The sequence below is a fragment of the Scylla paramamosain genome, chromosome 14 (assembly GCF_035594125.1).
Source record: "Scylla paramamosain isolate STU-SP2022 chromosome 14, ASM3559412v1, whole genome shotgun sequence".
In the NCBI taxonomy this organism is placed as follows: Eukaryota; Metazoa; Arthropoda; class Malacostraca; order Decapoda; family Portunidae; genus Scylla; species Scylla paramamosain.
Genome location: NC_087164.1, coordinates 25,632,018 through 25,656,026, shown reverse-complemented (window position 1 = coordinate 25,656,026; position 24,009 = coordinate 25,632,018). Strand labels below are relative to the sequence as shown.

At 42.1% G+C, this 24,009-nt stretch overlaps 3 protein-coding genes across 12 annotated transcripts in view; 1 reads left to right on the top strand and 2 right to left on the bottom strand.

Annotated features, from left to right (window-relative positions):
- The first annotated feature begins 1,437 nt into the window (after window positions 1–1,437).
- LOC135107076 (uncharacterized) lies at window positions 1,438–22,993 on the top strand. 5 transcript variants are annotated; one of them, XM_064016693.1, is made up of 15 exons: window positions 1,438–1,572; window positions 3,082–3,168; window positions 13,458–13,564; window positions 13,824–13,977; window positions 14,484–14,643; window positions 15,189–15,315; window positions 15,495–15,574; window positions 15,779–15,872; window positions 16,126–16,217; window positions 16,542–16,825; window positions 17,321–17,405; window positions 17,909–18,339; window positions 18,610–18,688; window positions 19,255–19,388; window positions 19,962–22,993. In XM_064016693.1, exons 1-15 carry the CDS (start codon window positions 1,471–1,473, stop codon window positions 20,208–20,210), a joined length of 2,265 nt encoding a protein of 754 aa, XP_063872763.1. In that variant the 5' UTR covers window positions 1,438–1,470; the 3' UTR covers window positions 20,211–22,993. The 5 variants fall into 5 exon arrangements, with proteins under 5 accessions (XP_063872763.1, XP_063872765.1, XP_063872764.1 ...); XM_064016695.1 differs by having other exon boundaries at window positions 19,252–19,388; window positions 19,989–22,993; XM_064016694.1 differs by having other exon boundaries at window positions 19,252–19,388; window positions 19,986–22,993.
- Window positions 4,410–6,727, bottom strand: LOC135107079 (uncharacterized). The gene is made up of 3 exons (XM_064016708.1): window positions 6,567–6,727; window positions 5,658–5,743; window positions 4,410–5,454 (listed from the first exon to the last, which is right to left on the bottom strand). Exons 1-3 carry the CDS (start codon window positions 6,578–6,580, stop codon window positions 5,180–5,182), a joined length of 375 nt encoding a protein of 124 aa, XP_063872778.1. The 5' UTR covers window positions 6,581–6,727; the 3' UTR covers window positions 4,410–5,179.
- Window positions 22,603–24,009, bottom strand: part of LOC135107078 (uncharacterized) — a 16,218-nt gene continuing 14,811 nt past the window's right edge. For all 6 annotated transcript variants that reach the window (XM_064016702.1, XM_064016703.1, XM_064016706.1 and 3 more), the window contains one exon: window positions 22,603–23,236. In XM_064016702.1, the coding sequence (XP_063872772.1) occupies window positions 23,192–23,236 (45 nt within the window). In that variant the 3' untranslated portion in view covers window positions 22,603–23,191. The remainder of the gene's footprint in view (window positions 23,237–24,009) is intronic.

The following is a 24,009-nucleotide window of genomic DNA, read 5'->3' as shown; positions in this document are numbered from 1 at the left end:
GGAGGGCTCATTACAGCCGATCTCCTCAAACACCGCGTGATTTTTCACCACTCAGCCATACTACTACTCTTTACAGTCTCTTCATGAACTTTCACCAGAGGTCGCCGATTCAAAACTGGTAAGCCCGCGTATTGGTAGAGTGCAGCCGCATGTTTTAATCTTAGCTGCATAGATCTCTGGAACTCCCTGCCTCATAGTGCTATTGGAACTGACTCCATTGCATCATTTAAGACTCCTTACACTCTCGCTTAAGCCTCTTTGATTACAATGAGCAACACTGCCACTATAGTTTCCAGTGCTGTCAATTCTGCGTAAGGGACAAAACTCAGCCCCTCCTTCCAGCTGACTTTAATGGTCTTACCTAACACAAGGCAAGGGCCTGTAGATGTGGACTTTCCTCTCTACACCCTCTACTCTCCTACACCTTTCTACTCTCTACACCCCCTTCCCCTCCCCCGCCCAGCCCACCCCCTTATAATATGTAGGGAGTGAATAGAGAAGAATAAAGCTTAAAATTATTATTATTATTATTATTATTATTATTATTATTATTATTATTATTATTATTATACATTTGTCTCCTTGTATATGTAAATAAGATACTGTAATTGTGATGTTTTTTATTTGCATTCTCTCTCTCTCTCTCTCTCTCTCTCTCTCTCTCTCTCTCTCTCTCTCTCTCTCTCTCTCTCTCTCTCTCTCTCTCTCTCTCTCTCTCTCTCTCTCTCTCTCTCTCTCTAATAAGTATATAACTGGATCTGTAGAGGAAGTCATCCTTATAAAACAAAAAAATAAAATAATTGATAAACACGCAAGAAGAAATTATTAATAAATTTAGACCATTATAATTAGTGGAAGGGGATGAAAATGTTTTAATCCAGGTGTGTGTGTGTGTGTGTGTGTGTTTTGTTTGTTTTAAAGCGTTCTTGGATTTGTTTTGTTCGAAAAGCCACATAGATAATTGAGCAGGTCCTTAAGGATGCTTTTTTTTTCTTATGTTTCTTGTTAAACTATCACTGGAATCATGAAAACCCAATAACTCGCACAATAACCTGTTAATCCCTAAGAAGCAGGGAGAGACCATCACAAACCGAGCTAGATAAGCACAACAGCCGCAGCCTCGGACGCCGCTCACGCACCCAGGCTCCGGGACCGAACACTGTACGAGCTCGGGGCCAGACCAGCACAGCGAGACAGCTCCAGCCAGAACTAACATATGAAGATACAAAGGAGAAAATGAGTGAAGGACAGTCAGAATATAGTGTTTTTTTTATATTTTTTTCAACGAAGGACAGGAAGAAGTACATCCATATAGCGGAGTATGAATATTCGTCTTAGAGTGGTATTCGAGTCAGTGGATTCGAGTACCAGCGACGGTAACCGGATCTGTCAGCTCTTCTCGGATCCGTGGGATTCGGGTTCAGTACTCGGATCCCGCCCAACCCTAGTTCATATGTCCCTTGCTTCGCTATGGTTCAGTTCAGTGCAGGCCTTGGACGGTTGTGGTGGCGAGGTATGTGCGGTGCCATGGTGTTGGTGGTGGTGTTGCTGCTGGTGATGAGCCTGGTGCAAGTGAGTCCTCACAGTATACAGATTGGTTAGGCTAGAAAGGGTAACGGAGGATTCTCTACCATACAGACGTAGAGAAGTGGTCGTGCTTCTTATTTCAGTGCGTTTAAGTTCGAATATGTGGCTGTCGGAAGGCTTCATGTATACACCATGATTAATTGACTTGTTAATAGCACCAGAGTCAGAACGCTTGTTATATCTGAAGGCGGAAATAACTGTACAATCACTGTTGGTTTGCGTGCAGTGCAGTAATAGGTCATACAAGTAAACACGCAGTATATTTCCATAGCTGCAAATTTGTGATGCTTGTTAATAATGTTTCGTGTGTCTGTAGTTGTAGACTACATGACAATACCAGTTAAAATTAGTTGAGTGATGGCGTGAAAATATTTAAGAGTGCGGAGCTTAGTACTCAGAGAAGTAGATACAATGGATACAGGACTACGTTTGAATGGCAGTGATGGCTGGAAAGGTGGCACGGCAAAAAAAAAAAAATTATATATATATATATATATATATATATATATATATATATATATATATATATATATATATATATATATATATATATATATATATATATATATATATATATATATATATATAGTTCTTGAGCTATGTATTATTAATGAATTCCGTTTTATTATTATTATTATTATTATTATTATTATTATTATTATTAAGAGCACGAAATTTAGCTTATTGTTTAATATTATCAAAAACCGTACCCCGAACAGAAAATTTCAGAATATACTTAAGTTGTAGTGATTATACCATAAACTATAACTGTTGTTGTTCTAGCTAGTTCCGTGACTATAATGTCGAGCTAGTTCCATGACTATAATGTCGACGTTCACTTAGTTCTTGATTATTATTGAGCAGTAAAATGCCAAGTCAATGAATATTAAAGTCTCCCTAGCAAAGGTGAAGTATCACATTTTCTATTACTGGCAAGTCAATGAATATTAAAGTCTCCCTAGCAAAGATGAAGTATCACATTTTCTATAAGTAACTGTGTGTGTGTGTGTGTGTGTGTGTGTGTGTGTGATTCATCTACAGTCGTATGCTGGTTTCCCAGCCAGCCGTTCCCCTAGGGAAAGAGCTCAGAGCTCATAGTGACCGATCTTTGGATAGGACTGAGACCAGTTACACACCACACATCGGGACAGCGGGTTACATCCCATGCCTACTTGGTGCTAGGTGAACAGGGGGTACACATTTGCCTCGCTGCGTCCGGGATTCGAACCCGAGCCTTCTGAAGGCAGTGACAGACGCCATCACAGTGAAGACTCCAAGGACAGTCCGGGTAGTCATGGATGGTCGTGTGCATAGTCTAGTGACAACGTATTCTTTACTCTCTGATCTGACGTGGAGAGAGAGAGAGAGAGAGAGAGAGAGAGAGAGAGAGAGAGAGAGAGAGAGAGAGAGAGAGAGAGAGAGAGAGAGAGAGAGAGAGAGAGAGAGAGACAATGGCAGGATACAATTGTTTTTGATGAAATGTTTTCCCCACAGACGGAAGGTTATCATCCGGCCTTGCTACAGGTGGAAGACAAGATGATCGTGTACGACTCGAGCACAGCGGAGCCTTTCTGCTACCCGGTAAGTCATCACCTTGGTGCAGGACTGAAGGGTAATTATAGTATGGACTGATTCAGGACATGTTAAGCATTTGGCCATAGTTATTATTATTTATTCATCCACTTGTCTGCGATAAGCAGTTACAGAAATCGTGAGAGCTAAATAGATGTCAATGCTAGCGAGGCAACAAGAGAACGGGGAATGTTGGTAAAGACTTGGAATCCGCCTGTAGCATAATAATAGTTGATGCGATGACGGCAAAGGGCGCGGCTGTTTAGGGCCTCATTCTTTTGTCGCTCCGCTGTTCTTAATAACCGAGGACAGGCCGAGGTTTCGTAATTAGTGTGACCTTTGTTGTTCGGTGTTGTGTATAGACATGTCAGTATATTAAGGCTTTACTGTATGAGAGGATACATTGTTTTTTTCCAAGCCGGTTTTATGAATATTGTCAGATTGTCAGGTAATGGACGAGTAAGTAACATTTGGGACTGGTAACTAGACGTTTCAGGATTGTTACGCCAACAGATAATTAAAATAATTCCTCACAATTGGCATCTATTTTTAACTAGGAAAGAAAGCATGATCATAATGCTGAACCACTGAATTCTAAATGAAGTAATAAAAACAAATATTTCACTTCATATGAAAGTAAATCAAACTTTATATTAATCAATTTAGACTGATACATATTTAACAATTCTCGTATATTGCTCCCGTTTCATCTGATGAGGCCACAAGATTAAACCACCTTTACTGAATGCTCACTTGACGAGAGAGCGTGGAGGTCGGAATGACGAGCACTCACTATTCAGTAACTTGTTGTGAATGTTTCTTACAAAGTGTTAAGTAGATCATGCAGCAAATGTGGCAAGCCCAACATCAAGTTCGTCAGTATCATGTTCGCAAGAATAGTGATTTAATCTCTGTCGCGGTGTATGTATGTTTTATTTCTATTCATTTATTTTATTTTATTTTTACTTATTTATTTATTTATTTATTTATTTATTTATTTTTTGTGTGTGTGTCTCTACCAATATTTATAAAGTGTGAAGGCAGCAGTCACCCTCCTTTCCACAAGCTGCTGTGACGTTCAACCTGCTGCACTAATGTGTGTGTGTGTGTGTGTGTGTGTGTGTGATCGATCTATTTATAGTGAAGATTTAGTTATAGACAGGATGTAGGTCCTAGTTGACAGTCACTGTTGTCCTGCCAGGAACTTTTAAAAACCCCGCTTAATGCTATTAGAAAGGAGAATAGAAATATTTTTGTTGGATTTTTACATATATTAAAGTAATATTTGGTATCGCGTACATATCCATTTCGAAGCATATGATAAGTCATCTTCATAAATTCAGACAAAGTGTTTTCATTACTTAAGGAATACTACTGAAGTCAGCCATCATCATTAGTCGTTTTGGGATATCATTTAGCTATGTAGCTTTGATTAATCTTTGTGAAGACTTCTGAGACGAATGGAGCGTTTTTTTTTTTCTAGTCTTTGTATTCAAACGCTCTGATAATCTGTTGTGAAGACTGAGACGAATGGAATTTTTTTTACCATTCTCTTCACACGCACTGGTAGATATTTTCAAGTGTGACCCTTCGATCACCAGATCAACGTGTGCCTGGTGGTGCTGAGCAACCAGCAGCCGTGAGCCTCCGCCTCAGAGCGTGGGTCACGTCCGTGCCGTCAAGGCCCGTGCCAAAGTCACATCTTGGCAACTGTTTGGGCCCTAGAGAGCTCGACCGTATGACTCGTTGCTCATCCTCGGAGACCTGAAGACTGTAGGCTCTTAATGGCACGCTCTGGGTCAAATATACTCGTCTCTAGTCCATAACCTGCTATCCACTATCGCACTTTGGACATTTAGTGCAGGTTCGGCCTTGTGGTCTGATATATGAGGCCCTGTGGAGTCACATATCCAGGAGAGACTCGTCATGCAGGTGCAGTTATAAGGTTCCGTATCCCAAAGACAAGCAATCCAATGTCACACCTTGGATTTATGATGGCTGGTTGAGGTCCTCGGAGCCCTTACACTTGTACTTGATGCGTCATCGCCCTCCAGGAGGTGTTTCCGCTGGTCCGGAATTCAAAGTGGTCACACCCGGTGCGTGAAGGAGTCATCCAGCTTGTTCTTCGCTGCTTGGCTGATGGAAATTGTGGCTGGTTCTTGCTGTAGACACCTCTTGTTTTCAGGGTGGCGTATGGCTGGTTGTTAGAATCACCCAATGCTGTTTTCTGGATGGTGTCCTTCCATCTTTGTTGAAGATGGCGTTTCTTGCTACAACCTAACCCTAGCCTCATACCTGAAGGAATCCAAGTACATTTTAGTATTTCAGCATTCATATGATTAAAGCACGATACAAGCTTAATTATGAAAATGTTTATATGCTTCATACATAATGCAGGCTAGATAGTTAAAATAAATAAAATAGATGGAGGGATAGATAGAAAACTGTATGTAAGTAGACAAATAATTAAGTAAATCATTTTGGTATTTCAAACTTACTTGTTCCCCTGAATGACCCTTCCATCTGCCAATGTTGTGACCACAAATCCGGATCCAGTTTCAGAAACCTCATATTGACGGCCCCGCTGCAAAATAAGTCAGGCCATTAGTGTTGATAGCCAGACTGTACATTTGGTGAAGGTTAAGTTGAGACGTACACTAGAACTGCGTGTGGCCTTTGAGCCTGTGGTAGAGGATTATCCCTTATAACAAGACACAGAGCCACGGTGACATTTGGGTTTCCACAATATACTTTCTCAAAGTTTTCCCATGCACCCATTTATCTAGAGATCTAAAAGAAGGGTGAACAGCTGGGTCACCTGCCACCGGGCCCAGCTAAGAATCAAACCGAAGCCTGCTCGCTAATCACTGCACCACGAAACTTCATTACACGACATAATAGCAGTAAAACTATCCTACTGAGATCAGGAGCCGTTTTGGTGGACTCAGCCTTATGAAATGTGCAAATAAATAAATTATCTAAAATTAATTGATAAACTTCATAGGTTTTGAAAACAGAACAATAAAAGGCGTTGCTGAAGTCAAGGTCCACAAAACAGACAGGAAGTATTGACCTTCCCTTATGAAATTTATGAGTAAGTAAACACTTATGACAAGCAGTGAACATCACGAGCACCAGACATCGACTCCAGACTGCAGTCACAAGGAGAGATAAGGAACACGCTCTGAAGGAAGTTTTGCATATAGTGAGCACACTCGTGTTCAGTTTGGTCTTTCCCATCAGATGATGCATTTATTTTTCTATGATGTCACTATTTTGCACATTCTCTGATGTCACGGTTTAATATATCACACTCAAGGTTGTCTAACAGGCACTGTGGAGCAAGAAACAGAGAAAGCCTCTGATTTCAAGAGCAAGTTAAAAAGAACCTTACACTCTTAACTTACTTGTTCCAGTTCATGGAATTTTGAAGTGGTAATTTTGGGTACTGAAACCTAACCCCTCCTAAGATAGCTACGGCGACAACGACGACAAACCCTTCCAACGCGCTTTTTCCTTTCTCTGGAGCGCGGTAGAGTGCGGCTCGCCGGCCCTGGCCGACCTTATATACCCGATTGCACGTTGCGAGATGGCGCTATTCTTTAGGGCCTTAGGAGTACGTAGTTTTATCACCAGCTGCTAACAATATATATATATATTTTTAACTGTTCAGTGATAAATGATACTTGTAAAATAATGTAGTAGGATGAGAATATTTACATGGATAGAGACGGGTGTTTTGAGTTGCATGAAGTGGTGCAATCCAGGAGAGGCGGGACTTCCCCGTCTGGAATGCGGAGTGTAGTGTGGCAGGTCACAGGGGGTGAAGATCCACATGACACACATATAAATTTCTGAAATGCATGTTGACGTTATTTAACCAAAGCTGATAACTTATGCATTACAGCAAATTTGTTAGTAAAGGGGCATTTACAGAAATGGGTGAAATTGAATGGATGGGGATGATAGTGGAAATAGGTAGGTATATTTCATACAGGGACTGCTACGTGTAAGCCTGGTCGCTTCTTACAGCTTCCCTTATTTCTTATATCATTATGTTCTAAATATTCTGCATAGAGAAAGCAACATGAATCCCACAGGTGCACTTTCTTTTTGTATTACGTCATAATCTTTGGGTAACTCGGCAGTCGGTATCATAGTGTGACTGTTGGCGAGTGGTAAGAACGTAACGGAGATGAGGATTCGCCGTGATTTTTTCTCACATACGTATTGGTCACATATTACTCCTATTTACTCTTAGATTACGAGATTACGACTGAGATAGACTTCCGAGTCACGCAATAGCTTGTTTGCCGCGTCCATTAACCTGCTGGAGACTCAAGCAGCAAAGGAAAGATTGGTGCTTATCTTCCATTAAACTTATCACAGCGCAGCTTGAGTGGTTTACATTAAGGCTATGTGCTCTTCAACAACACTGCCTGGGTGTGAACTGCGACGATTGCACAGAAGTCAGCTGTTTATTGAAGTATGTGCAGATTTATTACGTGCAGTGAGACACTTACCTCAAGGAAATCCTGAGCACGCATGAAAAAATATGCGTTCATTTTGAATATTCAGATTTTTCAGACTACAACGGCATTTATTCTACGTCATGGAAGAAATCCTGAAACTGCTTGAAAAAAAGAGTACATTTTGTATATTCTAATTCCTAAAGCTACAGCAGCGTTTATTTATGCCTAGGAAAAGTTTCATCGTGTCAACAAAATTTCATTGTTCTACAAGGGAGTGTTTTTTTTTTTCTTTTCATTATAAATGTTGTAATTCTTATGTGTATCAGAAAATCAGTCGTTTGATTCCCTAATATCTCTCTCTCTCTCTCTCTCTCTCTCTCTCTCTCTCTCTCTCTCTCTCTCTCTCTCTCTCTCTCTCTCTCTCTCTCTCTCTCTCTCTCTCTCTCTCTCTCTCCACTTCCGTTCCATGTGTGTGTGAGTAGTAGTAGTTGTTGTTGTTGTTGTAGTAATGTGTGTATGTTTTTCTTCACTTCCGTTCCGTGTGTGTGTGTGTGTGAGTAGTAGTAGTAGTAGTAGTTGTTGTTGTAGTAATGTGTGTGTGTTTTTGTATGTACGTGTTTGTCTGATTGTTTGCTTATTTGTTTTGTTTGTCCGTCTGTCTGTCCTTCTGTTAGTTTATTTATTTATTTATTTATTTTCATTTGCGTGCGTGTGTACGTAGTAACAGTAATAACGATAATAATAATCGATTTATTTGTTGGCTGAAAATCCACATGTTGCATAATTATTAGCTTACATATGAACGTACTTGTTATATTTTTAGTATACGTTTAGTATATGTTAACCGGAAGGAAGTATTTTACACACACACACACACACACACACACGTATCTCTGTGTAAAATACTAAGAATTATGTAATGGCCGCACCCACACTTCCTTTGCGGGGGAAATTATTGGAACCTTCAACTAGGAAAAGTTCTTCGGAGTTTTGTTTTCTTTCATTATTCGCGTGTACATTGCGTAACGTGTACCTCTCTTCTGCTGTTGTTTTTCCAGTATTAATTCGACTTGCTTAAGGAATCGACGGTAGCACGTGCTTATGTATTTATATACGTGTGTGTGTGTGTGAGAGAGAGTGTATTTACCTACTATTCTAATTTTACAGAACTGAATCGGGCTTGTAATGTAGTGATTGTATGCCTGATTGTGTTTCTGTATGCAATAGTGTATGTATGAATTTTTATTTCAGTGTTCTTATCAAATTTGTATAAATGAATCGTATGCTGGCAGTGCTGCGCGCGCACACACACACACACACACACACACACACACACACACTCTGAATGACTGGCATAGGTAAGTGTGGGAGATACTAAATAAGCGAGTTACGTTTGTTGGGGTATAGACACTGACAATCATGATAACTGGGGTCTGATTTACGATGTAGCCTGCATGTAGTCGTGAGGTTCTGTTTGGTGTACCGGAAATTATCTATCTTATCGGGGTATAGACACTGAAAATTATGATAACTGGGGCCTGGTTCACGATGCAGGCTGCATGTAGTCGTGAGGTTCTGCTTGGTGTACCCAAAATTATCTATCTTATCGTGTGTAGACCCTAGAAGGAATTTTTTCGTGGAATTCTGAGAGGATAGCCTGCGGGATGACGTCAGAGTCTGGCGTCATAGGAACCTCCTCGGGATGCATGGTGTTTGTTGCTGTCCAATGCTGACATGTATCATCTCACGTGCCGTTTCGAATGTAGGTGTATACTTTGGCAGTGTTCATAGAGAGCTTTGACCGCTGAAAGGCGTCGTTATAATGTATGGTGACTTAGTTAATCAATTTCATGGCTCGACTTGAACATCAAATCACTATTCAGCAACTCGAGACAGCTGGCTGGAATTCCCTGTCTGGTCTTCCCCACCGTAGGAAGTGAAAGCTGTGTTCAGTGGCTGCGAGTCCCGGTTTAGATCTGTAAAGCCGGCTGAGGAGAGTGAGTGTGTGTGTGTGTGTGTGTGTGTGTGTGTGTGTGTTGCTACTTTACCACAACATGATGACTGAAATAGTTACTTGAATGAGAGTCCTTTAATAATTTTCATACTCGTTACACTCTTTACCATCCTGAGCTTGATTTTCCAAGGTAAAATGAGAGAAGTCACTCCTCTAGCTAAGCCTGTCATGTTACTAAGTGAACCAAACCAATTAATTCATAGTATATCTGAATGTCGTTTTCTACTACAATAATTTCTAAGACATTCTTCATTTTTTCTACAATATGTTGGCCTCTACTGGTGTCTGCTGTGGTATATAGGGCACTCCATGATCCTGAAGTGTGGCGTCGGGGCTTGGTGTTTCAACTCGATTCAGTGTGTGTTAAGCAAACCAGTCATGTCCACTTGACTCACGTGTCTTCTGCCTGACGTTGTTGTGTTGGGTTTATGTTCTATTCCTGGGATGATGTCAATACCATAAGGGTGATGCAGGCCGGGGAACTCCATTCACCAATCTCTCCAACAATAAAAACGCCTGTTGTCTTAGCTACTGCTGGTGCTGCTGATGATTATTATTATTTTTACGATAGTACTATATTACCAATACAGGATGTTCCATTAAGAAAGCGGGTATTTTTGGGAGTGGATTTAAAACTGTTCCATGTAGAATATCTTATAAGATTATTTTTTTCTTTATGCAGTTGTGGTTATAATAAATGTAAGAAAGTTGTGAATGTGACCTTGAAATGTAATTTAAAGGGACAAAATCACCAGCTCTCCACGCTGCCTTGGCGGGGTTGCAGGAAGCCCCTTTTGTTTTGGATTCTTTTTGTTTCATCACTCTTAAATGTGTTTGTTTTGTAACTTCTTCAGTGACGTGGATTACCTCATAACATCATAGTCTTCACTAAATTCTATCGTGTATATATAAATGTTGTCTTCACCTATGGAATGATGTGAAAATAATGCTGTGCACGACTAAACACAGATATATAATCATTTCATGACCATTGTGAATAGAGCCTGGCTTAGTAAGGTCATGAAACAAGGCTTGTCTGACATTTTTTTTATTTGCTTATTTCATTGCGACCCAGTTAGGTTTTATGTATTCCCCTCACAACCCTATTGCAAATATATTGTGCAGTACAGTGCGTGTTCACCTCGTTCATGTAAACAGTGGGTGATGTGCCCACTCAATAAAGCAGAGAGAGAGAGAGAGAGAGAGAGAGAGAGAGAGAGAGAGAGAGAGAGAGAGAGAGAGAGAGAGAGAGAGAGAGAGAGAGAGATCCATCATGCCCATGTGATAAACCGTAGAGCAGATTGTTTTGAACCGACACAGTTCTTGTAGGAAATACAGTGACTACTTGATATTTCTGGGGGGATGTTTTCAAACTCCTCATACCGGACGTCCGAGCAGTCTTTGTCACGTATAGTTAGTATGACGAATTTCCAGCAACCGCAGGAATCCGGTCTGGCCTTTTATGACGCCAATGACAAGTGTGTTCATGGAGTTTAAAGTTCCTGTGCTGATATCGTTACTGGTGTGGGAAGTAAAGATAAACAAAACACACACACACACACACACACACAGGAAGTTGGTGGCGATGGGTACTGGTGGTGACGAGCGTGACGGCACTAAAAGGTATCCCTGAGTCATTGTTCTTGTAGATGTATGATTTTTTTCACCTGATAGCGATAAGTTTTACTGATTGTCCTGAACTTGATGTGTACCTGTAGTCGTACACGCTGGCACACCTGCTCTCTAGATAAGTGGCACCGTCCTTGCCTGTCAATTAGCTGGCTGAAGTTCGTAAAAATATTCGCTGATAATGTAGATCACTGTCCTCCTTCAGTTTGGGGTGTCCGGTGTGTGAAAAGTCAGCCTCCTCCATAAGTCAGACTGTATAAGAACATAAGAAAATAAGGGAAGCTGCGAGAAGCCATCAGACAGACCTACACGTGGCAGTCCTTCTATGAAACGTAACTAATTTCCATCTATCGTCCCCATCGATGAATTTGTCTTATGTTCTTTTAAAGCTCCCCAATGACTTCCCCTTTGTTATATCCCTTATACCACTTAAAGACTTCTGTCAGGTCCCCTTGTAATCTCAAAGGAATGTAAGTGTAATGTATGGGCTAAAAATGAACTCCGAGAAGGAAAAACCGATGAGCACGAGTCCAGCACGTGATACCCATGAATGACCCTCTTGACCTGAACAGTTTTATCAGCTGACTTGTGCTTCACGTACACAGGAAGTCATACGAACCCTCGACGTGATGCGTACTCGTGGTGCGTCACCTGATGTCGAGTCACAGTACAAGCTCGGCACTTGTATTTCCTTCTTCATTCATTCTTCATTCATTCTTCTGTCATTGCCTACATGTACGTATTTCTCTCTCTCTCTCTCTCTCTCTCTCTCTCTCTCTCTCTCTCTCTCTCTCTCTCTCTCTCTCTCTCTCTCTCTGTGTGTGTGTGTGCAAGTACTTAATATTTTACCGACAAACTGAATTATGTACAACAAAGGATTTTTCTTTATTAGTTAGAGATGGACAAAATTTCCTTCTATCAGCTGGTCGACTGGCTATTAAACATTGATGCAATAGAAGACTGTTTTAAGTACCTGTAACAATACAGACATTATTACTCATACTTGATATAATTCAACTTGCTTATACAGTACAATACAGACATTACTCATACTTGATATAATTCAACTTGCTTATACAGTACAATACAGACATTACTCATACTTGATATAATTCAGCTTGCTTATACAGTGAAGTACCAGGGAAAAAAAGGTTTTGAGGATAATTTCTCTTTAGTTGAGACTAAGAACTGGAAAGAGGAAAGCTAAGTTTCAAGTTGGTCCCAATTCACGTGAAACATTGCGGGCTTACCTCTACAGTGACGATGTCTTTATAGGCTTTGCTCGCTGTCAGTGCGTGAGTGACGTATGGAATGTGAAGTTTTGTTTTTATATCTTATTGAGAACCTCTTGTTCCGTCATGTGGTTATCACTATATAAGGAAATCCGATCAAAAAAGTATTCTTTCGTATCACTTCTGCTGTACTAATGATGTGCCTGTTCCATCTATCTGCGTCACAGGGAAGGCAGCGACTTCACAAACCTTGTATCGTTCATCAGTAATTAAACGAAAATTCTTATCCAAACGCAATGCAATAAAATTTTTAAGATAATATATTTTTCGACACTAGTGGAGACATGGGGTCCCTCGCTGCCTGGGCCTCTTCCGGCAGGTCTGAGTTGCCCCTAACCTTACCTATCCTCCCTTGACCTGGTAATACTGCCAGGAAAATACACAACTGGCAACTCAGACCTGCTGGACGCGGCCCAGTCAGCCAGCGACCCCACGTCTTCACTAATGCCTGTTTTTCTCTATTACATAAATTTCAGATTTCAGGTTTCACTCCAGGAGTGCCCTGTTAGAATTATATACAATGTGATGATAATGATGGTAATAGTAATAATAGTAACTGGCTTTTCATCCTGCCTGTGGCTTGTTCTCAGAAGGGATGTTTTCAAAAGCCACCGAGGTGCTTAGTCTGGTTTTCATATATTTTTTTTTCATTGATGTTACAGAATTCATGTTAAATTATTTATTAGTATAGTTATGAACCACAGTAACTTCTGCTGTTAGACAGAAGGGAAAGCTTCCTTTTCTCAACTTGTAACAATATCTAAACATTTCATAAAATGGTTTATTCCTTCGTGTAGTGCCATGATTATATAGAATGTCATGTTAAGTGTAAAGGATGAATGAGAATATTTTCCAGTAGATATGTGAATAGCATTGCGTTCCGTTGTGCAGGGCGCCAACCATCCCGCCAAAAGCATCTTCAAGGACTCTCTGGAGGCCACGGCACGTAACATTGGACGAGTCCTGTGCCGCAGCCTTGGATACACCCATCTGGTGCGGTGAGTCATCACACACACACGCGCACACACTCTCACGTGTTCAACTAGTATCTCTCTCTCTCTCTCTCTCTCTCTCTCTCTCTCTCTCTCTACCACGCGCACACACTCTCAACGTGTTCAACTAGTATCTCTCTCTCTCTCTCTCTCTCTCTCTCTCTCTCTCTCTCTCTCTCTCTCTCTCTCTCTCTCTCTCTCTCTCTCTCATGTTCAACTAGTATGTATACAATCTAAATGCTGGACATGGATCGTATATGTGCAGGGAGTACGGCGTGCCAGCCAACGGGTTCATCGGGACACCACTGCTGATATTCTGTCTGGGCCACGAGCGACTCATCGACCAGTGCACGACCGATAGAGGCGCCAAGAACGACTGCAATGAGCTCCTGGCCCTGGAGTGTGGCAGGTGCTCTGAGGTGGGTGGGTCGTTCTGCTGCCACTGTTATAGCCCTCCTCCTCCGCCCAAACACACGCACACACACACACAGACACACACAGACACACACGAGCACACACACGCGAACATACACACACACAAAAAAAAAAGTGGATAGATTGACAAGAAAAAAAAAAAGTAAATTGCGTTTAAATTCTTTGCTAGTTGAAACTTATTACAGCTCAGTCAGATTGTTGTAGTATAGTTTACAGCTAAGGATTGCAATATAGTTTACAGCTAAGGAACTTAACACTTTTCTTTATGTATGTTTAATGTTTTTACTGAAGAACAGAAAAAAAAAGTAGTTGGACTTTACTTCTTAATGATATATTAGTGGTTCTAGTGACAGATTAACAAGATTTCTGCATTATTAACTGGAGAAACACTTGAGAACCCAGCAAATAATTTTTGTGGCCTTTGAAAAATAGTCGTGGTGAGAGATCAAAGCGTTTCAGAATACATGCCTATATGAAAGTGTCTTAACAGGAACGTCAGGTGGAGATTGGCGAGACGGTAGAGATCACCAGCCCAGAGTATCCGAACTACACCGACGCTGCTGTCTGTGAATGGCAACTCCGGCCCCCCACCATGGCCTCTTTCACGCTGGAGTTCTTGAATTTCAGACTTCCCAGCACAGATACAAGAGGTGGGCATTCGAGTGAGGTATTGGACTTGTTCTTAGTGTCCCTATTTTGTGGGTGTTGGTTGAAAGGATGGGGAGTGTCCTCTGTTGGGAAAAATGCCCGTTTAGTTTGAACTTAAGAACAAAAGAAATAAGGGAAGCTGCAAGAAGCGACCAGGCTCACACGTGGCAGTCCTTGTATGAAATATACCTACCTATTTCCACCTGTCATCCCTATCCATAAACCTGTCTAATCTTCTCTTAAAGCTCCCTAATGTCTTAGCACTAACAACATGATTACCGAGTCTGTTCCATTCATCTACCACTCTATTTGAGAACCAATTTCTTCCTGTCTCTTTCTTACATCTATTTTTTTCCAAGCTTGAACCCGTTATTTCTTATTCTGTCCTGATTGCTGATCCTAAGAATTTGTTTGTAATGTCTAATGTTCACTAATGTTTACTAATATGATAAGTAAGGAGTGAACAATATTTCCTTTATTCCTTAATCACATTTGTATTTTTCACGAGTTTTGAAGTGTGTGTAAGTTTGAACCATCTGTTCTGCAGGCAACTGTTACGTCGGGTATCTGGAAGTGTCAAAGGAGGTGAAGGGGGAGGTGGTGGAGGTGATGGTTCGGTGTGGCAGCGCCGTGCCAATGCCTCTCACAGTTCAGGCTGAAGTTTTGCTCCTCAGGTGAGTGTGCGGTGCCTCTAAGAGAAGGCTGTCGCCGAATACAGAAATGCTTTATCACTGGATGAACTAAAACTTAGACATTGGTCAAATTATGCTCTGAACACGTTTTGGTCTAATTAAGCTCTTTATCTGTTTTTAGCAAGACTTGTTTACATACTTATTTCTCCTCCATTTGTAAGGTTCTCCTCTGGAACCTTCTATCCGAGGCCGTACAGCTCAAAGCGAGGCTTCAGAGTGTTGGTAACAGCGTCTTCCATCCGTAAGTAACTTCCATAAGCTGAAAGTTATTCTTTGTTATCTTACCCATTGTATTTAAGTCTGGTCTTGCACCCTGGTCTTAGTTACCTCAGCTTCATTAACTGTATATAATTTCTGTATTTGTCTTGTTTATTTTCATTCTGGATTTGAGCCATCTTCATTGAGTTTCTTTATTCGCTGAGCGCCACGCCATGTCTGGTTCCAGCGTGGACCTCCGGGAGGCTGAACACCATGGAGAATGTGTCTCTTGGACTGGGTGTGGTTCTGTTCTTGGTTATTCTCCTTTTTGTTCTGTTCTTGTAAGTCTGTCTCGCTCTTTAAACTTTACTTTGGTTTAGGTTATATGAGCTACATTGACTAGCTGTTAACAGTTATGTGTTTTTATTTATTTATTTATTATTTATTCTTACTTTTGTGCATTATGAGATATAATTGTTATGAGCTTTCCATGTTTAATGCAAATATCTGTTGTTTGTCGTGATATCCAAAATACCCTTCGATATAGTTCGTTCCCTAATATGACTTATGAATCAGCGATATTTCTCGAGACAGAATGAGAAGGCGAGTTTGGACTCGGCGGCGGAGCAAGCAGAGGAAACGTATGCAGGAGAGAATAGCCTCACAGCTACCCACCTACCATGAGGGTAGGGAGATGTGTGCGTGCGTGCGTGCGTGCGTGAGTGTGTGTGTGTGTGTGTGTGTGTCATAGGTCGGGCTTCAAAGCAAAATACCTGCATTCTTCACTGACTCTTCTCACATTTGGACTACAGAACAAATGATATATATAAGTTGAGTTTATGATTTTTTTCTGGGAATACTTGAGGCCTCGCTTTTCATCATGACTAATATGTAGTGCAGTGTTTATATACATACATATATATATGGATACATATATCACCATATACTAAATACAAATAATCTTCGTGTAAACGCTTATTTTCTACATGAACTGCTGGTTTCACTCGTAGCCTTGACCGCGATGCTTGCTGGTATCGCTGTTAATCCAGCAAGGCATCCAGTGAATCGCGGGGATAATGACATGCCAGAGGTGAGCAGCATACGAGGTGGCAGCTTGCGGGAAACAGGACGGCGTGGCAGAGGGAGGAGGTCAACTAAGGCGATGTGTGCCAACCGCACGAACAGTGTGCCACTCCAGCCAACGAACTGTCCGCCCCTGCCGCCCCGGATTCCCTCGTCGGCACCGCCCCCTCTCAGGCTGCACCACCCACTGCCTACCATTGAAATAGAGGGGGTGAGCATGTCATTGTTACCATTTCTAGCCGTAAGCCCTTTGACAAATGTGTAGGTAACGGACGCTCCTTGGAATAGTCTCGTATGAATAGCGCGTTCGGCAGTACTACAGGAGTGATCCCATGAAGTGTGACCAACACAATGGGGAACTGTAACAGCGGCCGTTGTCTTTCATATATTTACATGTTGTTCCCCCTACATTCACACACTCGGACTTCGATACATTTTACAATGGTTTTCTGAAATATATGACTGAAAACACACACACACACACACACACACACACACACACACACACACACACACACACACACACACACACACACACACACACACACACACACACACACACACACACACACACACACACACACACACACACACACACACATATAGTGCGTCTGTAAATTTCAAAATACGTATCTTCTTTTTGCACTGACAGGCTACTGATACGGAACGTGGGAAATGTTGGTAACTCTACAACTTGTATCAACAGGAGCCGATCAACATAGAGGACCAGCCCATCTATATGGAAGTGGACGAATGCAGCAGGTCTATGATCCAGTCCTACGTTGAACTGAGTGAGTATAACACCAGTAACTCCACCAGCATTACTGGTGGTGGTGATGGTGGTGGTAGAGCTGGTGGTGGCGATACTACTACTATTAGCAGTAGTGGAAGAGGAGAGATGGAAGATGAAGAAGTGGAACAAGAAGACGTGATGCATGACAAGGCTGGCCACAAGTTTGCCCACACAGACCCGAAGAAAGAAAAGCATCCCGGGGAAAAGGTGGGGCTGTTCCTGGCAAAGCCGGGAATTTTCACTGGCCTGAGGAAGTAAAATCCCATATTTCTGATGACTTTGATATTGTTGAACCCGACACCCCAGATAAGGGTGTCATGCCATGCCATGTCATGCCATGCCAAACCAAACTGGGTAACAACGCATTACTGGCTGCGCAAACAGGTCATATACATGATAACATGACCTTAGATGGTGATTTCTTATAAGCAACTATGAACTTTACTTTAAAAACCTGTGTAGTAAGTATGAGTTACAACCTTTTCGCACCTTTCTTTATAGATGACCTTGAAAGAGCCAAGGTCGGAGTGTCGCCTGGGAGCCCCGTCACTTGTGCTTCCTCGTCGCCCCGCCTCGTGTCTCCCACCGTCCGTCACTGCACCAGCCAACCTCTCCTCTTTCCCGGCCAGCCATCATCCTCCCCCACGGCAGAAAAGATGCTTTCCGGAAGAATACATGTATGGCCAAAGAGCTCCTCTCTTTGCCTCGACAAAACTTGTACCGGCAAGACTTCTACCGGGGGACGTGTGAGCTCTTGTATTCACATCTCCCTGTCGTCGCGAGGAAGCAGTCCATCCTCCAAAACGGACAACGTTTCGCTCTATTCCTACAGCACGCCTTCCCGGTCCCTCCACCTCTCCCCCATTCCCCTAGGGCGCTCCACCAGCAGCGGTCTCTCCTCCAGCTGTTTCATGGAGAGCAGGAGCACAGAGGTGAGTCATTCCTCCATCGACGGTACACACATTCAAGTCACATTTAACACGTTTATGCACGAGTGACAAACTCTCAGTATAAATAAGGCAAGGCTGCAAATCACGGAGGTGTAAGGACAAACTGTTTATCTGTCTCTTGTCCCTATGTGTTGATCTATACTGCATGTAGAAGTCGACAAATAGCTGTATTGTATTTTGAATGACTACAAATCTGAATAGCTAAGGCTGCGTACAACCTCCACACTGTGTACTCTACTTAAAATTTTCCAGTGTCAGCGATTACCTGTTGTGGTGGAGCGGCAGGTGCGAGTGACGTCCTACAGCAGCTGCGACAGTGTTTTCACCGATAGTAGGTTGTCACTTCTCCGTAATACGTTTTTCATAATACTCTTCTTATTTATATTCGTTACCAGTATACGCTGCGTCGCTTCAGGCCACCAATAAAGATAGTAAGGCAGTAGCTTACTGTTGCATCATAAGCGCCCAAACATTTTCTGCTGCGCATGACCAAATCCTTCCTCACCACTCCTTAAACACTACGTCAGCAGCTGTGATGGAGAAACTTGGTGTATTTACATCGTTGTTTGTGTGGTTTGCATGGTGATGTTGAGGTGCTTGACTACAATTACATCTTTTAAATCTAACTCTTGTTTCTCATAATTGTTAAACGAGATGTGTAAGGCTACACATAAGGTTACAGTAAAGTCATGTGCATTCCACCGATTTTTTTATTATATTTGAAAACTGTAAATCTTATTCTTATCTTCATTTCTCTTTTTGCTGTGTTCTCTTCATGTTGAATTTCTTCGCTAAGAGACACGGTATATTAACATCAGTACACAGTTCATGCATACTTGCTTGCTTACATACATGCTTGTGTGCTCGGGTGTGACTTTTTTTTTTTTTTCATAGCAGATAAAAGTGCTACGAGGGAGCAAGGGCTGTGCACGTGCTGCTCCGTTCACAAGAAAGGAAGTGACTCGTCAGAGAAAGGTCAACAGCTCTCAAAGTCTTGTGGAGACGTGTCCCGGACCCCTTCTGACCCCAAGGTGACTGTTCACTCACAGTGCGGTGCCAGTAGTTGTTAGCAGGGAGATTTCATTGCTGGGTCAGTGCTGCAGCAAAGGGACACTGAGCATCAAAAGTCTGTTGCTTTCAGTTAATCATGAGTTCAAGGTTTTCTAAAGCTTAGCTTGGTTGTGATTTTCTTTTTCTCATTATTGTATTAAATATTTCTATTATGAACAATTTGTTAACAGTTTAACACGGTGCATGACCAACTCATTGTCACTATTCAGTGAAACGTTTCTTTTCCCACACGTGTCACGTATTTAAAGGAAAAATAAGAAAACAAATGTGTGTGTGCGTGTGCGTGTGCGCGTGTGTGTGCAGGGCAGGGCAGGGCAGGGCAGGGCATAACAGGGCATAAAGTCAAGTAGTACATTTGTTGGTGGGTATGGGTAACTGAATTCCTTACAAGTTACCAGAAGTATTCACACGATCTGCTGGAAATACTCTCTCTCTCTCTCTCTCTCTCTCTCTCTCTCTCTCTCTCTCTCTCTCTCTCTCTCTCTCTCTCTCTCTGTAGTTTGGTGTTGCGTTATTTGTTGTCTTGTTCTCAGTATTACAGTCGCGTCCTGTTACAGCAGCAGAGCAGCATGAACAGCATGCTGGAGCTGGTGAGGTCAGAGCCAAGCCTGCCAAGGAGTCGGACCACGCCTCCCTTGGTCGGGCCAGTCTTGCGGCGCGTTTCGCAGATGTTCTTCGGGTCTTCTCCCTTCCTTTCCAACTCCCCGGAGGCCACAAAGCATTCGGGCTCTGATGCAGCTGGGGACGAGATGCGGCCTGAAAGAAATGGAGCAGGGACGTAGCGCCTAGGGAAGAATACTTCTCGCCGCGCCGTCTCCTCATCGTCGGGCATCTTCAGTTCCTTCAAGTGAGCTGCCAAGCATGTATGTGCTGAGCGTTGCTGATGTCACGTGCACCTTCATCGCTGTTCCGCCAGATGTTATGTTGAGTGAATCATTTTATCTTGGTCAGCTTAAATAGTTAACTGCACTTGAATAAATTCAGCCATCTTAAATAATCACAATTTAAAACTTGTTTTGAAAATGCATACCTGTCGCGACACCTGTGAGGAATGGAAGGTCCAGGTGTGCTCGCCTGTGTCACGCCACTTACTGTTTGCCTCTTTGTCAGGAAGGGTTATTTTCTGAGCCTCAGGGGTACGGTGATCTATATAATTTCATATTAATATTACTTACTGTACTTGTATTTGTTCATTAACTCCTCAGGAAATTGTTTCCCTGGAAGGCACGTAATAAATATTAAATAAGATATCATTCAACAAAGCTAGGAACTTTAAATACCTTAATAACAGCACAAAAAAAAAACCCACCGACAGGTGTAATGTTTAAGTAAGAAGCATTTCAAAAAAGTTTGATTTTTAAAGATTTTTTTATTATTATCTTTAATCTGGTTGCGCTTATACCAAAAAGTCCCGACTTGATTGTGTCATATGTTGTTACACGACTCTCAATGGCAATGACGTAAGTCTACATACGTTGGTTGGGTCAGTATGTACATGTATATATGATGTAACTAAATTTTGTGCAACAATTATCTCATATTACATAAAACATCAAACGTTGAGGGCTGTGGAAGGGTGTCTTTGCTCTTGTTGGCCTCAGTTTGACGAAGCGATTTAGAAGTGTCGGTCAGTGTTGCATCAGCCTTCACCTCGACGCTCACTTGGGGCGCCGTGGTGTTCCTTGTTGCGTCATGTTGCTGAGGCGGGAGAGAATCCGTTATTCCAGAAGTGTTCAGAGACTCCCAAGAGTGTCCAGACGGCACGTTGCGCCATTCACGTAAGGTTAGTGACCTGCACCACAGTGAGGGTCGAGTGTGCACAAACACTGTATGTCTGTGGACTGTGATGGATTTATGTTGTGCTGAAAAGGGCTAACGAGAAAAAAAAAAAAATCTTAACCACTATGGTAGGAAGAAATCTATTCTATTTGAATAAGGAGTGGAAGCGATGTTTTTGAAATCTTAAACGCGTATTATTGACAGCATGGTTGAAATTATTATAACTCCCAAATCAAAACCTGCAATTTGAAACGCTCTGGGCTCTCAAATGAATTATTTTTATTGACTACAGACGATTGTTTGTATTCTTACGTGTGTATTGCTATTGATGGAGAATCTTTGTTAAACTTGTTACTAGATCAAAAAAAGCATTGGAAAACACCACGTTATTTCCAGAAGACAGCCTGTTAAAGGTAGCCAGTGTAACGCCGCGGTTCCACATCCCCGTGATAGGAAACGCCAAGACAATGACGGCAACGAAATAAGGAATGGAGAGCATGCGAGTGTCAACTGGTGGCTAGCATCTCAATAACATCTGTGTAGCGTAATGGTAATGCAATCGCAGCAGACAGTCATACACTAAGGGACAAAAAATAATAAACAAACGTGAGAATTTACATACAAAAGTATCAAATAGTGTACACATGAACTTGTAGGAATACACCCACACACACACACACACACACACACACACACACTGCGTGATATTAATTCAGTAATGGCTGTTTGTTCATCAGTACTGTGTTGCGTTGGTATTCAAGGCAGTGATAGTGTGAAGGCTTTGAATCTTGCCATTGAGAGTACTTACCTTGTTGCAATTATACTTACAAAGCTGCATTCTATCAGTAAGTTGGTGACACTTTTGAGATGTTTGTCTTTCTTAGCACAGTAGTCATTAAGTCAGTAGCTAGGGGCTGCAGGTGACGCCTCAAAGGTGTCGTTCGAATCACAGTGGGAGATACTTGACCTCTTCCCAATACGTAAATGTCTACAAGCAAACCAGCTCTCCGTAGGAACAAAACTAAAGGCTTAGTAATATTCCGAAATCCTAGTTATTCTCTCAGTCCATGACATATTAATGGGAGGAAGGTTGTAAGTGCTTGCTGGGTCAATTAATGCCACGAGGGAAGGTGCGCCGTGCTGGGGAAGAGGGAGTGGTGGTGTGGAGATGCCGTAGACTTTCAGATGAGGCGCTGACGCAAGGTGATTTAGAGGCTGCCACAATTGCTATCGCTCAGGATTAAAGCATTTCTTTTGGCCTTAGCTTTGTAGAGTATTTATTCAGCACGAAGAATAGAACAACACTGCTCCTAAACATTGTTGGTGCAAGCGGTGGTCTGCCAGTCTTAGACTACTATGGGACCGGTAAATAGGGGCTCACTGAAACAGGAGTCATTTCAGCGTTCATACTATCTTTAATAAGGATTGTCTGATTACATATTACCCTTTTTGTTACTGTGTGAGCCAAGCAGCATATCTTCCAAAACCAGACTTAAATATATAAAATTTAATATTACACAAGAGGTGATAGATAGTATACGACCAAGTGTGATTTTGTGAAATGAATAATAATAGACAATTCAAAAACATTATATTATAATCTGTGGAGCTGAATTGCTCTTTTCGTTTTTTTTTTTTTCGATGTGAGAAATCTCTTTACATGTGACGAAGTCAAAGGCATGCAAGGTAAACACTGCGGTGATATGCTTCTGTCCCATTCTATACAAAACTGGGAGAAAAGCCAACACTTCCCATCCCATTCGGGGAGGCGAGGCCTCGGCTGCGTCACAGCTATAAAGAGTGGCGGGCAGGTGGGCGGCCCGCACGGCGACATGCTTGGAGGTCGCTGCGTCGTCCACCTCTCCGGCCAGCAAGTAGTCAGCTGGTTGCCCAAAAATCCAGTGTGTCTTCGACAAGTTCAGGGGGATGCCATGATGGATGAGTCGAGAAATGTGCAGGTGTTCGGGAGATTGTCGTCAGCCATTTAAAAGTAGGACTCCTCTTCCGCCTTCCTCATAGCCCTTTTAATCTGCGGGGAAACCAGGTGCTGCTTTGGTCACAATCACAGGAGCTGGGAAGGGAAGACCTGACCTGCCATGACGCTGAACAAAGACTTTAAGGGACAATACTGGGGTATTCAGGATAGGAGACCACTGGATATGTACAATTGATATTACATGAATTATCTGTAAATGTTGAAGACTTCAAAAAAGATTTTTTACTGTGGCTGAGGCACTAACTAATGATGCTTATCATGTAGTATTAATGTAACACACTGCTAGTATTCTTATCCAGACAGTTATTGCTAGATACAAACAGTTAGTTAGGAAGCTTCATGCAAAGCTGCGTTGCGGAGGACAGGCTGCGGAAGTCGCCCCATAGTGGGCTGCCAGCCAGGCTTGGGGTCCTGCGTGGACATCGGCAAGGGGTAGGCGAGGCTTATTTACTTGTTCTACATTGATTTTTTGTGTACTAGCTTGATTGTTCTAAATGGTGTGGGTGGTGGTCGTCTTAAAATCTTTGATTCACAGGATGAACGTAAGAGTGATCATTTCCAAGGAGTTCAGTCTGCCTCCAAGAGGGTGGAATGACTGAGCATCATTCTGATTTTATTTGTAAAATGATGAATGGTTACTGAAGTGTATATTTGTGAATTACTGTGGTGTGGTTGAGAGTAATTTCTATGCAAAGGCGATGGGCTGAACTCTGTAATATGTAGGCTGGTAATGCATAGTAAAACTATTATTTTTTTATTTAAGTCCATCTACACGCATCAGTGGTGGAGTCAGGGAGTAACTTTAG

Coding starts and splice junctions, on each gene's coding strand:
- LOC135107076 (XM_064016692.1), top strand. CDS start 1,471: ATGGTTCAGTTCAGTGCAGGCCTTGGACGGTTGTGGTGGCGAGGTATG. Junction 13,978..14,483: donor AGTGTGGCAGGTGCTCTGAG/GTGGGTGGGTCG, acceptor GTGTCTTAACAG/GAACGTCAGGTGGAGATTGG. Junction 15,873..16,125: donor CTCCTTTTTGTTCTGTTCTT/GTAAGTCTGTCT, acceptor TTCTCGAGACAG/AATGAGAAGGCGAGTTTGGA.
- LOC135107079 (XM_064016708.1), bottom strand. Junction 5,455..5,657: donor AGGGTCATTCAGGGGAACAA/GTAAGTTTGAAA, acceptor GGATTCCTTCAG/GTATGAGGCTAGGGTTAGGT.